The 15,000-nt window shown below is 40.1% G+C and overlaps 1 protein-coding gene across 2 annotated transcripts in view; it reads right to left on the reverse strand.

The window, feature by feature from the left end:
- Positions 1–15,000, reverse strand: part of LOC128698691 (integrin beta-PS-like) — a 197,866-nt gene that overhangs the window by 61,606 nt on the left and 121,260 nt on the right. For both annotated transcript variants that reach the window (XM_070097789.1, XM_070097790.1), the window contains exons 10-12: positions 12,992–13,150; positions 5,051–5,161; positions 534–658 (exon numbers count right to left, since the gene is read on the reverse strand). In XM_070097789.1, the coding sequence (XP_069953890.1) occupies positions 534–658; positions 5,051–5,161; positions 12,992–13,150 (395 nt within the window). The remainder of the gene's footprint in view (positions 1–533; positions 659–5,050; positions 5,162–12,991; positions 13,151–15,000) is intronic.

The raw sequence follows: 15,000 nt of genomic DNA on the forward strand, positions 1-15,000 counted from the left end.
ACTAAACCCTTAGTGGGTATACTTGACGATACCCGCATCGCTCTACTGAAATCCCTCAGCTCATCCTATAGGATTTAATACTCCAGGGAAGCATAGCTAGCTTCTGCTAATACCAAGTAACTATCATGTCAAACTAACTAGTCGCTCGTTGCAGGAGGTGCTGCAATGTAACTATCATAAGGATTAGGCCAACAGTGCATTGTGATGAACCTAACTTTGTTACATAAAACTAAACTTAAACCGCATACCTACTTAATATTATAATAATAATTTATTATTATTATTATTATTATTATTATTATTATTATTATTATTATCATTATTAACACTATGATCATCATCATCATCTGAAAGCGACAAGCCTGTAAGGGTCATACAGCGTCTGATAAATTTAATATAATCCAATTTTAATCATTCAAGGGAAAAATAGCCCCTATTCTCCGGATCAAGAGCCCTTCACCAGCCCCAGTGAAGAGCCGCTTGAAGAACTAGCACTCGACATAAAAGCCTCTGATTACATCGGCAAGTCTTACCTGCTGTCTGAGCGCTCGTTGCTACACTGGCACTTCTCTCCTCGGTAACCTGGGTGACAGGAACACACTCCACACACCAAGTCTCCTTGACTGTTGCAACTAGCAGCACCTGCCTCTATTAAGCCCTGCACGTAGGCCAAGAAAGAGGCATCAGAGAATTACTAAACACATTTTCAAATAATGCAGATCACCGAAGACAAAATGATGACCAAGATGAGGAAAATATTAGTCTATTATTTGGATTTTATAACATAAAGTGAGGCGGTGGTTCCATCCTCCAGATGGTAATGTAGGAAGGCTGAATTTTATCATATTAAGATGTGGGTCGTTCAGGGTACAGTGAGGTGGAGGCTACAACTGTAATCTGAGATATGTTATCTAACCATAATCACCTAGTTAACATAAAATTAGTTACCGTTCAAGAAAATGCTGGAGAATCTCAGTGAATAACTTAAGAAAATGTTGGAGAAACGGATCAGGAAGATTCTGTTTACAGAAGTTAATTAAGAAGATGTTGACGGGTGAACCTATTGACTGGTTAATTTATACCTCCGGTTTGATGGGTGAGACTATACCTCCCTGTTGACGGGTGAGACTATACCTCCCAGTTGACGGGTGAGACTATACCTCCCTGTTGACGGGTGAGACTATACCTCCCTGTTGACGGGTGAGACTATACCTCCCAGTTGACGGGTGAGACTATACCTCCCTTTTGACGGGTGAGACTATACCTCCCTTTTGACGGGTGAGACTATACCTCCCTTTTGACGGGTAAGACTATACCTCCCCTTTTGACGGGTGAGACTGTACTTCCCTGTTGACGGGTGAACATATTGACTGGTTAACATATACCTCTCTGTTGACGGGTGAGACTATACCTCCCTGTTGACGGGCGAGACTATACCTCCCTGTTGACGGGTGAGACTATACTTCCCTGTTGACGGGTGAACATATTGACTGGTTAACATATACCTCTCTGTTGACTGGTGAGACTATACCTCCCAATTAATAGGTGAGGGTAAGACAATACCTCCCTATTAACGGGTGAGATTATACCTCGCTATTAACGGGTGAGACGCCCTGTTGACGGGTGAGACTATACCTCCCTATAAATGAGTGAGACTATACCTCCTTATTAATGGGTAAGAGTATACCAGGTATCTTGGTACAGAAATGAAATCAACTTGTACAACTTCTACTAGTGAGAATGGCTGGATTTGAGAGGGACCTGACCTCCCAACATTTACATTCTTACCTCTACTAGTGACCTACGTCTCACCTCCTGGCGCTATATAAGGCTCCATCCTCTCACTTCAACTCCATATTGTTTCAGACTATGGAACAATACTCTTCTCCAGACTGAGGGACTGACCACCTCAAAACTTCAAGGGTGATGGACTGATTACGTCGTCTTCAAGTCTCTTCTGCTTCTATCAACTTTTCTGTACTCGACTGAAGAAGCCTACTGTGTAGGCGAAACGTTTCGAAATAAAGATACCTAACTGTTGCATATGTGTCTTACCACACGAACAAGTTTCTTCCCACATCAATGTTACGGATCTCCAATACTCATAATGTCGCCCTCACTAAGGTACTTATAATGTCGCCCTCACTAAGGTACTCATAATGTCGCCCTCACTAAGGTACTTATAATGTCGCCCTCACTAAGGTACTTATAATGCCGCCCTCACTAAGGTACTTATAATGTCGCCCTCACTAAGGTACTTATAATGTCGCCCTCACTAAGGTACTTATAATGTCGCCCTCACTAAGGTACTCATAATGTCGCCCTCACTAAGGTACTTATAATGCCGCCCTCACTAAGGTACTTATAATGTCGCCCTCACTAAGGTACTTATAATGTCGCCCTCACTAAGGTACTTATAATGTCGCCCTCACTAAGGTACTCATAATGTCGTACTTATAATGTCGCCCCCTCACTAAGGTACTTATAATGTCGCCCTCACTAAGGTACTAAGGTACTTATAATGTCGCCCTCACTAAGGTACTTATAATGTCGCCCTCACTAAGGTACTTATAATGTCGCCCTCACTCACTAAGGTATTCATAATGTCGCCCTCACTAAGGTACTTATAATGTCGCCCTCACTAAGGTACTTATAATGCCGCCCTCACTAAGGTACTTATAATGTCGCCCTCACTAAGGTACTTATAATGTCGCCCTCACTAAGGTACTTATAATGTCGCCCTCACTAAGGTACTTATAATGTCGCCCTCACTAAGGTACTTATAATGTCGCCCTCACTAAGGTATTCATAATGTCGCCCTCACTAAGGTACTTATAATGTCGCCCTCACTAAGGTACTTATAATGCCGCCCTCACTAAGGTACTTATAATGTCGCCCTCACTAAGGTACTTATAATGTCGCCCTCACTAAGGTACTTATAATGTCGCCCTCACTAAGGTACTTATAATGTCGCCCTCACTAAGGTAATTATAATGTCGCCCTCACTAAGGTACTCATAATGTCGCCCTCACTAAGGTACTCATAATGTCGCCCTCACTAAGGTACTTATAATGCCGCCCTCACTAAGGTACTTATAATGTCGCCCTCACTAAGGTACTCATAATGTCGCCCTCAGTAAGGTACTCATAATGTCGCCCTCACTAAGGTACTCATAATGTCGCCCTCAGTAAGGTACTCATAATGTTGCCCTCACTAAGGTACTCATAATGTCGCCCTCAGTAAGGTACTCATAATGTCGCCCTCACTAAGGTACTCATAATGTCGCCCTCAGTAAGGTACTCATAATGTCGCCCTCACTAAGGTACTCATAATGTCGCCCTCAGTAAGGTACTCATAATGTCGCCGTCACTAAGGTACTCATAATGTCGCCCTCAGTAAGGTACTCATAATGTCGCCCTCACTAAGGTACTCATAATGTCGCCCTCACTAAGGTACTCATAATGTCGCCCTCACTAAGGTACTCATAATGTCTCCCTCAGTAAGGTACTCATAATGTCGTCCTCAGTAAGGTACTCATAATGTCGCCCTCAGTAAGGTACTCATAATGTCGCCCTCATTAAGGTACTCATAATGTCGTCCTCAGTAAGGTACTCATAATGTCGTCCTCAGTAAGGTACTCATAATGTCGTCCTCAGTAAGGTACTCATAATGTCGCCCTCAGTAAAGTACTCATAATGTCTCCCTCAGTAAGGTACTCATAATGTCGCCCTCAGTAAGGTACTCATAATGTCGTCCTCAGTAAGGTACTCATAATGTCGCCCTCAGTAAAGTACTCATAATGTCTCCCTCAGTAAGGTACTCATAATGTCGTCCTCAGTAAGGTACTCATAATGTCGTCCTCAGTAAGGTACTCATAATGTCGTCCTCAGTAAAGTACTCATAATGTCTCCCTCAGTAAGGTACTCATAATGTCGTCCTCAGTAAGGTACTCATAATGTCGTCCTCAGTAAAGTACTCATAATGTCTCCCTCAGTAAGGTACTCATAATGTCGTCCTCAGTAAGGTACTCATAATGTCGCCCTCAGTAAGGTACTCATAATGTCGCCCTCAGTAAGGTACTCATAATGTCGCCCTCAGTAAGGTACTCATAATGTCGCCCTCAGTAAGGTACTCATAATGTCGTCCTCAGTAAGGTACTCATAATGTCGTCCTCAGTAAGGTACTCATAATGTCGTCCTCAGTAAGGTACTCATAATGTCGTCCTCAGTAAGGTACTCATAATGTCTCCCTCAGTAAGGTACTCATAATGTCGTCCTCAGTAAGGTACTCATAATGTCGCCCTCAGTAAGGTACTCATAATGTCGTCCTCAGTAACGTACTCATAATGTCGTCCTCAGTAAGGTACTCATAATGTCGCCCTCAGTAATGTACTCATAATGTCGTCCTCAGTAACGTACTCATAATGTCCTCAGTAAGGTACTCATAATGTCGTCCTCAGTAAGGTACTCATAATGTCGTCCTCAGTAAGGTACTCATAATGTCGTCCTCAGTAAGGTACTCATAATGTCGTCCTCAGTAAGGTACTCATAATGTCGTCCTCACGTCATAATGTCGTCCTCAGTAAGGTACTCATAATGTCGCCCTCAGTAAGGTACTCATAATGTCGTCCTCAGTAAGGTACTCATAATGTCGTCCTCAGTAAGGTACTCATAATGTCGTCCTCAGTAAGGTACTCATAATGTCGTCCTCAGTAAGGTACTCATAATGTCGCCCTCACTAAGGCAGACAATCTTAACCAGTTAGGTTACTTCTAAACTGCTCACTAGATCAACTGTTGCAATGTTTTAATGGACATATCTAGAACAATGTTCATTCTAATATAGTGTGCATTATGCATGATGTACACCGAGCTCTAATGACACTGTTGTACAATGAATAAGTCTTAAACATCTTGTCGGAATTGTGAACTTTGAGCATTATAATTGTATCTATTTATACTCGGTCACTCGCTCACTCTATGACTCAGTCACTAAGTCACTCTCACACTCACTTACTCTCTCACACATCCCACTAAGAAGATCAACAGTACCTGAGTGTTACAGTCACAGGTGCACTTGTACTCAATCTCGAGCATAAGGTTGTCCTCGAGTGTCTTCACCTCCACCAGAGTCTTCTCCACGTCCTTGGGACACTGATTTAACTGTAATATATTAAACTCATGAAGTTGTGATATAGCACCTTAATATATTTATACATAAAAATAAAAATCATGAAACTGGTTTTGCCTTCTGCAATGTGGAAAATACTGTATATTCTCCAAAAATACAGTGTATTTTTGTATGTAAATTGATGGAATATATTGTAGGTAATAAAAATTAATTTGTAAATAAATAAAGAACCAGCGAAATGGGTGAGGGTCGCTGGGGAAGAGTCGCCATTGTTTTGAATGGGGCTGAAGGCACGTGAGTGAAATGTGCATAAATTTCGTCGCTCTGGAGGTTAAATTGTGGTTGAAACCTCCCAAATAGGAGCAGAAATGGTTGAATTTGCAGTCCTGCATAATGTGAGCATTAGGCGAGTGGACAGGACAGTCCAGGAACCCCAGCTAAGTCGATGTCTATTTATGTTAAAATTCTGGCCAGTATTTTCTTTTTAATTTGGGCAGGGGTTTGTGTATGACACACCAAGTAATCTCCAGACAAACTGGCGAGTCTTATTATTATAAATTCTCCTTCAATGTGATGTATATTTCATTTGAAATTAATATAGGTCCAGAGTGACTTGCTGAGAGATAAATTGTAGTGGGTATCGAAGGGGGACAATTTTTTGCGACCTAAGTGTCCTAAAATTCCTACTTGTCTCTGTAACCTTGATAAAGAATAATCATCTTTGTTACCATTTACTGGTATGTATCTTATGAGTTACATCCAGGTAAATTTAATTTTCCACATGCAATATACATATAAATATATATGCAAAACAACTATGGGGGAGTAGAATGATAGCTCTAGGCCTTTCGTGTTGCAATCAACACATCAGCAGCTTGCAAAATTGCAGAAATAAGGAGGGTGTCCAAGCAAATAACGTTCCCAGAGGACCGCCTTTACTGGAGTGAGGGAGAGAGAAAGGAGAGGGGGCCGGTAGTGTCGAGGCACAACAGTGCCCATAGCCAGAAAGATGAATATTATAGCATTAGAAAAAATCCCACAAGCATTGATATTGCAATACCCTAAACGAAATTAACGTGGCAATAATAAAAAATTTGGTCATATTCCACTATGACGTCAATAACTTTAAATATATAAATATATTGTCAGTGATATAGAAGTCACTGGCCGAAATGCCTAGCCATGCTAAGCGTTCTAGTGGTACACTCTGTAATCACAATTTTACTACATGTAAACCAAACAATAACCAAATTTCTGTAAACTCAGCATTGTAATCCTTATAGAGAATAAACTTTGAATTTGAATTATATTCTCCACAGGACAATGTGTCCCTTTTAAATTACAAGAGAAAACGGTACCATATATAGGGGAGACTTCTAAAAGTTATTTTTTTTTATTATCACACTGGCCGATTCCCACCAAGGCAGGGTGGCCCGAAAAAGAAAAACTTTCACCATCATTCACTCCATCACTGTCTTGCCAGAAGGGTGCTTTACACTACAGTTTTTAAACTGCAACATTAACACCCCTCCTTCAGAGTGCAGGCACTGTACTTCCCATCTCCAGGACTCAAGTCCGGCCTGCCGGTTTCCCTGAACCCCTTCATAAATGTTACTTTGCTCACACTCCAACAGCACGTCAAGTATTAAAAACCATTTGTCTCCATTCACTCCTATCAAACACGCTCACGCATGCCTGCTGGAAGTCCAAGCCCCTCGCACACAAAACCTCCTTTACCCCCTCCCTCCAAACTTTCCTAGGCCGACCCCTACCCCGCCTTCCTTCCACTACAGACTGATACACTCTTGAAGTTATTCTGTTTCGCTCCATTCTCTCTACATGTCCGAACCACCTCAACAACCCTTCCTCAGCCCTCTGGACAACAGTTTTGGTAATCTCGCACCTCCTCCTAACTTCCAAACTACGAATTCACGGCATTATATTCACACCACACATTGCTCTCAGACATGACATCTCCACTGCCTCCAGCCTTCTCCTCGCTGCAACATTCATCACCCATGCTTCACACCCATATAAGAGCGTTGGTAAAACTATACTCTCATACATTCCCCTCTTTGTCTCCACAGACTCCTAAGTGCACCACTCACCATTTTCCCCTCATCAATTCTATGATTCACCTCATCCTTCATAGACCCATCCGCTGACACGTCCACTCCCAAATATCTGAATACATTCACCTCCTCCATACTCTCTCCCTCCAATCTGATATCCAATCTTTCATCACCTAATCTTTTTGTTATCCTCATAACCTTACTCTTTCCTGTATTCACTTTCAATTTTCTTCTTTTGCACACCCTACCAAATTCATCCACCAATCTCTGCAACTTCTCTTCAGAATCTCCCAAGAGCACAGTGTCATCAGCAAAGAGCAACTGTGACAACTCCCACTTTATGTGTGATTCTTTATCTTTTAACTCCACGCCTCTTGCCAAGACCCTCGCATTTACTTCTCTTACAACCCCATCTATAAATATATTAAACAACCACGGTGACATCACACATCCTTGTCTAAGGCCTACTTTTACTGGGAAATAATTTCCCTCTTTTCTACATACTCTAACTTGAGCCTCACTATCCTCGTAAAAACTCTTCACTGCTTTCAGTAACCTACCTCCTACACCATACACCTGCAACATCTGCCACATTGCCCCCCTATCCACCCTGTCATACGCCTTTTCCAAATCCATAAATGCTACAAAGACCTCTTTAGCCTTATCTAAATACTGTTCACTTATATGTTTCACTGTAAACACCTGGTCCACACACCCCCTACCTTTCCTAAAGCCTCCTTGTTCATCTGCTATCCTATTCTCCGTCTTACTCTTAATTCTTTCAATAATAACTCTACCATACACTTTACCAGGTATACTCAACAGACTTATCCCCCTATAATTTTTGCACTCTCTTTTATCCCTTTTGCCTTTATACAAAGGAACTATGCATGCTCTCTGCCAATCCCTAGGTACCTTACCCTCTTCCATACATTTATTAAATAATTGCACCAACCACTCCAAAACTATATCCCCACCTGTTTTTAACATTTCTATCTTTATCCCATCAATCCCGGCTGCCTTACCCCCTTTCATTTTACCTACTGCCTCACGAACTTCCCCCACACTCACAACTGGCTCTTCCTCACTCCTACAAGATGTTGTTCCTCCTTGCCCTATACACGAAATCACAGCTTCCCTATCTTCATCAACATTTAACAATTCCTCAAAATATTCCCTCCATCTTCCCAATACCTCTAACTCTCCATTTAATAACTCTCCTCTCCTATTTTTAACTGACAAATCCATTTGTTCTCTAGGCTTTCTCAACTTGTTAATCTCACTCCAAAACTTTTTCTTATTTTCAACAAAATTTGTTGATAACATCTCACCCACTCTCTCATTTGCTCTCTTTTTACATTGCTTCACCACTCTCTTAACCTCTCTTTTTTTCTCCATATACTCTTCCCTCCTTGCATCACTTCTACTTTGTAAAAACTTCTCATATGCTAACTTTTTCTCCCTTACTACTCTCTTCACATCATCATTCCACCAATTGCTCCTCTTCCCTCCCGCACCCACTTTCCTGTAACCACAAACTTCTGCTGAACACTCTAACACTACATTTTTAAACCTACCCCATACCTCTTCGACCCTATTGCCTATGCTCTCATTAGCCCATCTATCCTCCAATAGCTGTTTATATCTTACCCTAACTGCCTCCTCTCTTAGTTTATAAACCTTCACCTCTCTCTTCCCTGATGCTTCTATTCTCCTTGTATCCCATCTACCTTTTACTCTCAGTGTAGCTACAACTAGAAAGTGATCTGATATATCTGTGGCCCCTCTATAAACATGTACATCCTGAAGTCTACTCAACAGTCTTTTATCTACCAATATATAATCCAACAAACTACTGTCATTTCGCCCTACATCATATCTTGTATACTTATTTATCCTCTTTTTCTTAAAATATGTATTACCTATAACTAAACCCCTTTCTATACAAAGTTCAATCAAAGGGCTCCCATTATCATTTACACCTGGCACCCCAAACTTACCTACCACACCCTCTCTAAAAGTTTCTCCTACTTTAGCATTCAGGTCCCCTACCACAATTACTCTCTCACTTGGTTCAAAGGCTCCTATACATTCACTTAACATCTCCCAAAATCTCTCTCTCTCCTCTGCATTCCTCTCTTCTCCAGGTGCATACACGCTTATTATGACCCACTTCTCGCATCCAACCTTTACTTTAATCCACATAATTCTTGAATTTACACATTCATATTCTCTTTTCTCCTTCCATAACTGATCATTCAACATTACTGCTACCCCTTCCTTTGCTCTAACTCTCTCAGATACTCCAGATTTAATCCCATTTATTTCCCCCCACCGAAACTCCCCTACCCCCTTCAGCTTTGTTTCGCTTAGGGCCAGGACATCCAACTTCTTTTCATTCATAACATCAGCAATCATCTGTTTCTTGTCATCCGCACTACATCCACGCACATTTAAGCATCCCAGTTTTATAAAGTTTTTTCTTCTTCTCTTTTTTAGTAAATGTCTACAGGAGAAGGGGTTACTAGCCCATTGCTCCCGGCATTTTAGTCGCCTCATACGACACGCATGGCTTACGGAGGAAAGATTCTTTTCCACTTCCCCATGGACAATAGAAGAAATAAAGAAGAACAAGAGCTATCTAGAAAAAGGAGAAAAACCTAGATGTATGTATATATATATGCATGTGCTTGTCTGTGAAGTGTGACCAAAGTGTAAGTAGGAGTAGCAAGATATCCCTGTTATCTAGTGTGTTTATGAGACAGAAAAAGAGACCAGCAATACTACCATCATGTAAAACAGTTACAGGTTTCTGTTTCACAGTCGTCTGGCAGGACGGTAGTACTTCCCTGGGTGGTTGCTGTCTACCAACCTATGTAAAGGAAATAGGGCTCATTAAAATAAATTCATTAAAGGGGGGGGGGAGAGATCTGCAATAACAGGAAAGCCGGCCATAGATATTCATCCCAAATAATTCTGAGGCAAACTCTGGTTCAACCTTCAGAAACTGCAGGAAAAATGTAGGCTTTATTTCGTCGGTGTGACACTACATTTAAGACAGTCTGATGCATTCGTATAAGAGCCCAGTTTTAAACTGTGTACTACTGCTTCAACCAAAAATGCATCTAATTTGAACAGCCCATCACTGATATTGTATAAAGACTGCCTATCATGCTTAATAACTGCCGATTCCACAATATTCCTTTCAAGCCAAGAGAAACAAGGGAAGATGACTCTTGCTTCCCACAAATTTATCACAAGCTCTATTATGGTTGAAAATCGCATTCGACTCCTATACTATACATATTGAATAACGGTGTTGGGACAATCTCACCTCCAATGATTTTCCTGTTTGTCCTGTGTATCAACACATCTATGAATGGAAGTTTACTGTCAACCTCCTTTTCACCGTGGAAAAAGAGGTGGACTGTAAACTTCCATTCTTAGATGTGCTGTTACACAGGATTGTTAGAAAGTTTAAGTTTGCATAATATAAGAAAGCCACCAATGTGTGTGCTCATACATTCACTATTATTCCAACCAAGAGACTAAAGTCAAAAGGAGTGTATTTCTTACTATGTTTTTGAGAGCCTATAGAGTGTGCAGTCCAGAGATCCTAGATGAAGAAATTAGGAAAATATTTGACATTGGCACAAAACTGCGATATCCTAAAGTGTTTATGAAATCGGCCTTGCTGGAAGCTAAGGAAACTTATTATAAACAGAACCTAGGATAACACCTCAGACCAAGACTGTGCTGGTCCTCCCATATAACGAGAATTTATCTATGATGCATAATGCTCTGAAAAGATTTAATATACAAGTATTATTTAAAAATTCAGACTGTTAGAAGCATCCTGATAAAGAATTTACCCAAACAACGTGTTGGTGGTGTCTACAGAGTTGGTTGCAATGGTTGCAGTCACTCCTGTCTGGGACAAACAGGAAAATCATTGGAGGTGAGATTGTCCCAACACCGCTATTCAAAAGGTATAACACAGGAGTCAAACCAAATTAGAGCATGTGATCACCCAGCAAATTTGTGGGAAGCAAGAGTCATCTTCCCTTGTTTCTCTTGGCTTGAAAGGAATATTGTAGAATCGGCAATTATTAAGCATGATAGGCAGTCCTTATTCAATATCAGTGATGGGCTGTTCAAATTAGATGCATTTTTAGTTGAGGCAAAAGTACACAGTTTAAAACTGGGCTCTTATACGAATGCATCAGACTGTCTTAAATGTAGTGCCACACCGAGGAATTAGGTCCTACATTTTTTTTCCTGCAGTTTCTGAAGGTTGAACCAGAGTTTGCCTCAGAATTATTTGGGATGAATATCTATGGCCGGCTTTCCTGTTATTGCAGATGTCTCACCCTTAATGAGTTTATTTTAATGAGCCCCATTTCCTTTACATAACTTTTAGAAGTCTCCCCTACGTACGGTACCGTTTTCTCTTGTAATTTAAAGGGACACATTGTCCCGTGGAGAATATAATTGCCAGTGACTTCTATATCACTGACAATATATTTATATATTTAAAGTTATTGACGTCATAGCGAAATATGACCGATTTTTTTATTATTGCCACGTTAATTTCGTCTAGGCTATTAGAATATCAATGCTTGTAAGATTTTTTCTAACGTTATAATACATCTTTCTGGCTATGGGCACTGTTGTGCCTCGACACTACCGGCCCCCTCTCCTTTCTCCCTCCCTCACTTCAGTAAAGGCGGTCCTCTGGGAACGTTATTTGCTTGGACACCCTCCTCTTTTATGCAATTTTGCAAGCTCCTGATAATGTGGTGATTGCAATACGAAAGGCTGTGGTTGTTTTGCATCTTGTATCGCTTGGTTTCCGATATTTGCTTTATATATATATATATATATATATATATATATATATATATATATATATATATATATATATATATATATATATATGTCGTGCCGAATAGGCAGAACTTGCGATCTTGGCTTAAATAGCAACGCTCATCTTGCCATATAGGACAAGTGAAAATTTGTGTATGCAATAATTTCGCCAAAATCATTCTGAACCTAACGAAAAAAATATATTTGATTGTGTTTGTTTAGTATTAAATTATTGTAAACAAATGTAAAATATATTTAGTTCAGTTAGGCTAAAATAAATTGCTCTTGTTATAATAAGGTTAGGTAAGTTTTCTAAGATTCTTTTGGTGCAAAATTAAAAATTTTTACATTAACATTAATGAAAAAAATATATCTTTAAACGTATAAGAGAAAATTTCAGAAAGGACTTAATTTTAAATGAGTTCTTGCTAATTGACCAGTTTTACATATTCGGCACGACATATATATATATATATATATATATATATATATATATATATATATATATATATATATATATATATATATATATATATATATATATATATATATATATATATACATATATAGGATATATATGGGATTTTTGGTCTAGAAAATTGATTGCATTTGTGTTTTGTGTAGCAAACCGATATATAAAACTCAAGAAATCCTTATTATTTTGTTATAGAAAATTAAAAAGTAATTACAACCAAAGCAAAGACAAATATACACATGTATATACTTCAGTTATGCTTACGTTTCTTTGAGTATGTCAACAACTCAACCATGAAGTGAAAATGTGGAAAGTGTACTATCTCTCTCAAATGTCTTTTTCAAGCTGTGGAATTTTCTTAACGTGGACAGTTACCTCCTTGTCATTCCCCAAAGTATGCTCCTAAAAGTTAGCCACCACAGAGATGGGTACCTTGACTTGGTACCTACCTTGATTTCCAGGACAAAGTCGATTTCATCGTTCTCCTTGATGCCTCCACACTCCTTGGTGACTCTGAGGTCGCCACCATCCTTGCACTTGGAGAAGTACCTGATGCTGACGTCTGAGTTGGTGCTGTTGTCTGTCAGACGAACCACAGACGAAATTTTCTGCAAAAGTGGAGTAGAAGGTATATTTTACGTTTATTCAATTTAGCAAGGAAATACATCAGTGTCTTCACCAGCGGGAAGAATAAAAGGCTTGCACTACAGATGATATACAAGAACTCCTCCGCTGACGCCATGATGTAATTTACAAGTGATGCCATAAATTCAAGAGACATATAAGAATATGTATATAACTGTTAAGCTAGGAGGGTTATTAACCCAGAATATCATAAAACAAATGATTATCACCAAAGTACCTATTTAATGCTAGGACAACAATGGTAGAAAGTGTAAGAAGACTTGCCCATACCCTGAATTGAAACCTAGGTCGTCGATTGTAACCCGAACTCTCCACTGCTGAATATGAGTCACACTGTTTACATATACATACTATACTTGTACCACACGAGTCTGGATTAATTTGACCATCACAGAGTACATAGACGAGTGGTATATATTGCTTTCAAAATATTCATAATATCTGATAAATTAATGAAGAAAAACATAACTTTTAGTTTCTTAGTTATTCCTTTACTCACCTTGCAGTACCCAGCCAACCCTTTCTTAGTTATTCCTTTACTCACCTTGCAGTACCCAGCCAACCCTTTCTTAGTTATTCCTTTACTCACCTTGCAGTACCCAGCCAACCCTTTCTTAGTTATTCCTTTACTCACCTTGCAGTACCCAGCCAACCCTTTCTTAGTTATTCCTTTACTCACCTTGCAGTACCCAGCCAACCCTTTCTTAGTTATTCCTTTACTCACCTTGCAGTACCCAGCCAACCCTTTCTTAGTTATTCCTTTACTCATCTTGCAGTACCCAGCCAACCCTTTCTTAGTTATTCCTTTACTCACCTTGCAGTACCCAGCCAACCCTTTCTTAGTTATTCCTTTACTCACCTTGCAGTACCCACCCAACCCTTTCTTAGTTATTCCTTTACTCACCTTGCAGTACCCACCCAACCCTTTCTTAGTTATTCCTTTACTCACCTTGCAGTACCCAGCCAACCCTTTCTTAGTTATTCCTTTACTCACCTTGCAGTACCCAGCCAACCCTTTCTTAGTTATTTCTTTACTCACCTTGCAGTACCCAGCCAACCCTTTCTTAGTTATTCCTTTACTCACCTTGCAGTACCCACCCAACCCTTTCTTAGTTATTCCTTTACTCACCTTGCAGTACCCAGCCAACCCTTTCTTAGTTATTCCTTTACTCACCTTGCAGTACCCAGCCAACCCTTTCTTAGTTATTCCTTTACTCACCTTGCAGTACCCAGCCAACCCTTTCTTAGTTATTCCTTTACTCACCTTGCAGTACCCAGCCAACCCTTTCTTAGTTATTCCTTTACTCACCTTGCAGTACAAAGCCAACCCTTTCTTAGTTATTCCTTTACTCACCTTGCAGTACCCAGCCAACCCTTTCTTAGTTATTCCTTTACTCACCTTGCAGTACCCAGCCAACCCTTTCTTAGTTATTCCTTTACTCACCTTGCAGTACCCAGCCAACCCTTTCTTAGTTATTCCTTTACTCACCTTGCAGTACCCAGCCAACCCTTTCTTAGTTATTCCTTTACTCACCTTGCAGTACCCAGCCAACCCTTTCTTAGTTATTCCTTTACTCACCTTGCAGTACCCAGCCAACCCTTTCTTAGTTATTCCTTTACTCACCTTGCAGTACCCAGCCAACCCTTTCTTAGTTATTCCTTTACTCACCTTGCAGTACCCAGCCAACCCTTTCTTAGTTATTCCTTTACTCACCTTGCAGTACCCAGCCAACCCTTTCTTAGTTATTCCTTTACTCACCTTGCAGTACCCAGCCAACCCTTTCTTAGTTATTCCTTTACTCACCTTGCAGTA

The sequence above is a fragment of the Cherax quadricarinatus genome, chromosome 59 (assembly GCF_038502225.1).
Source record: "Cherax quadricarinatus isolate ZL_2023a chromosome 59, ASM3850222v1, whole genome shotgun sequence".
NCBI classification, from domain to species: Eukaryota; Metazoa; Arthropoda; class Malacostraca; order Decapoda; family Parastacidae; genus Cherax; species Cherax quadricarinatus.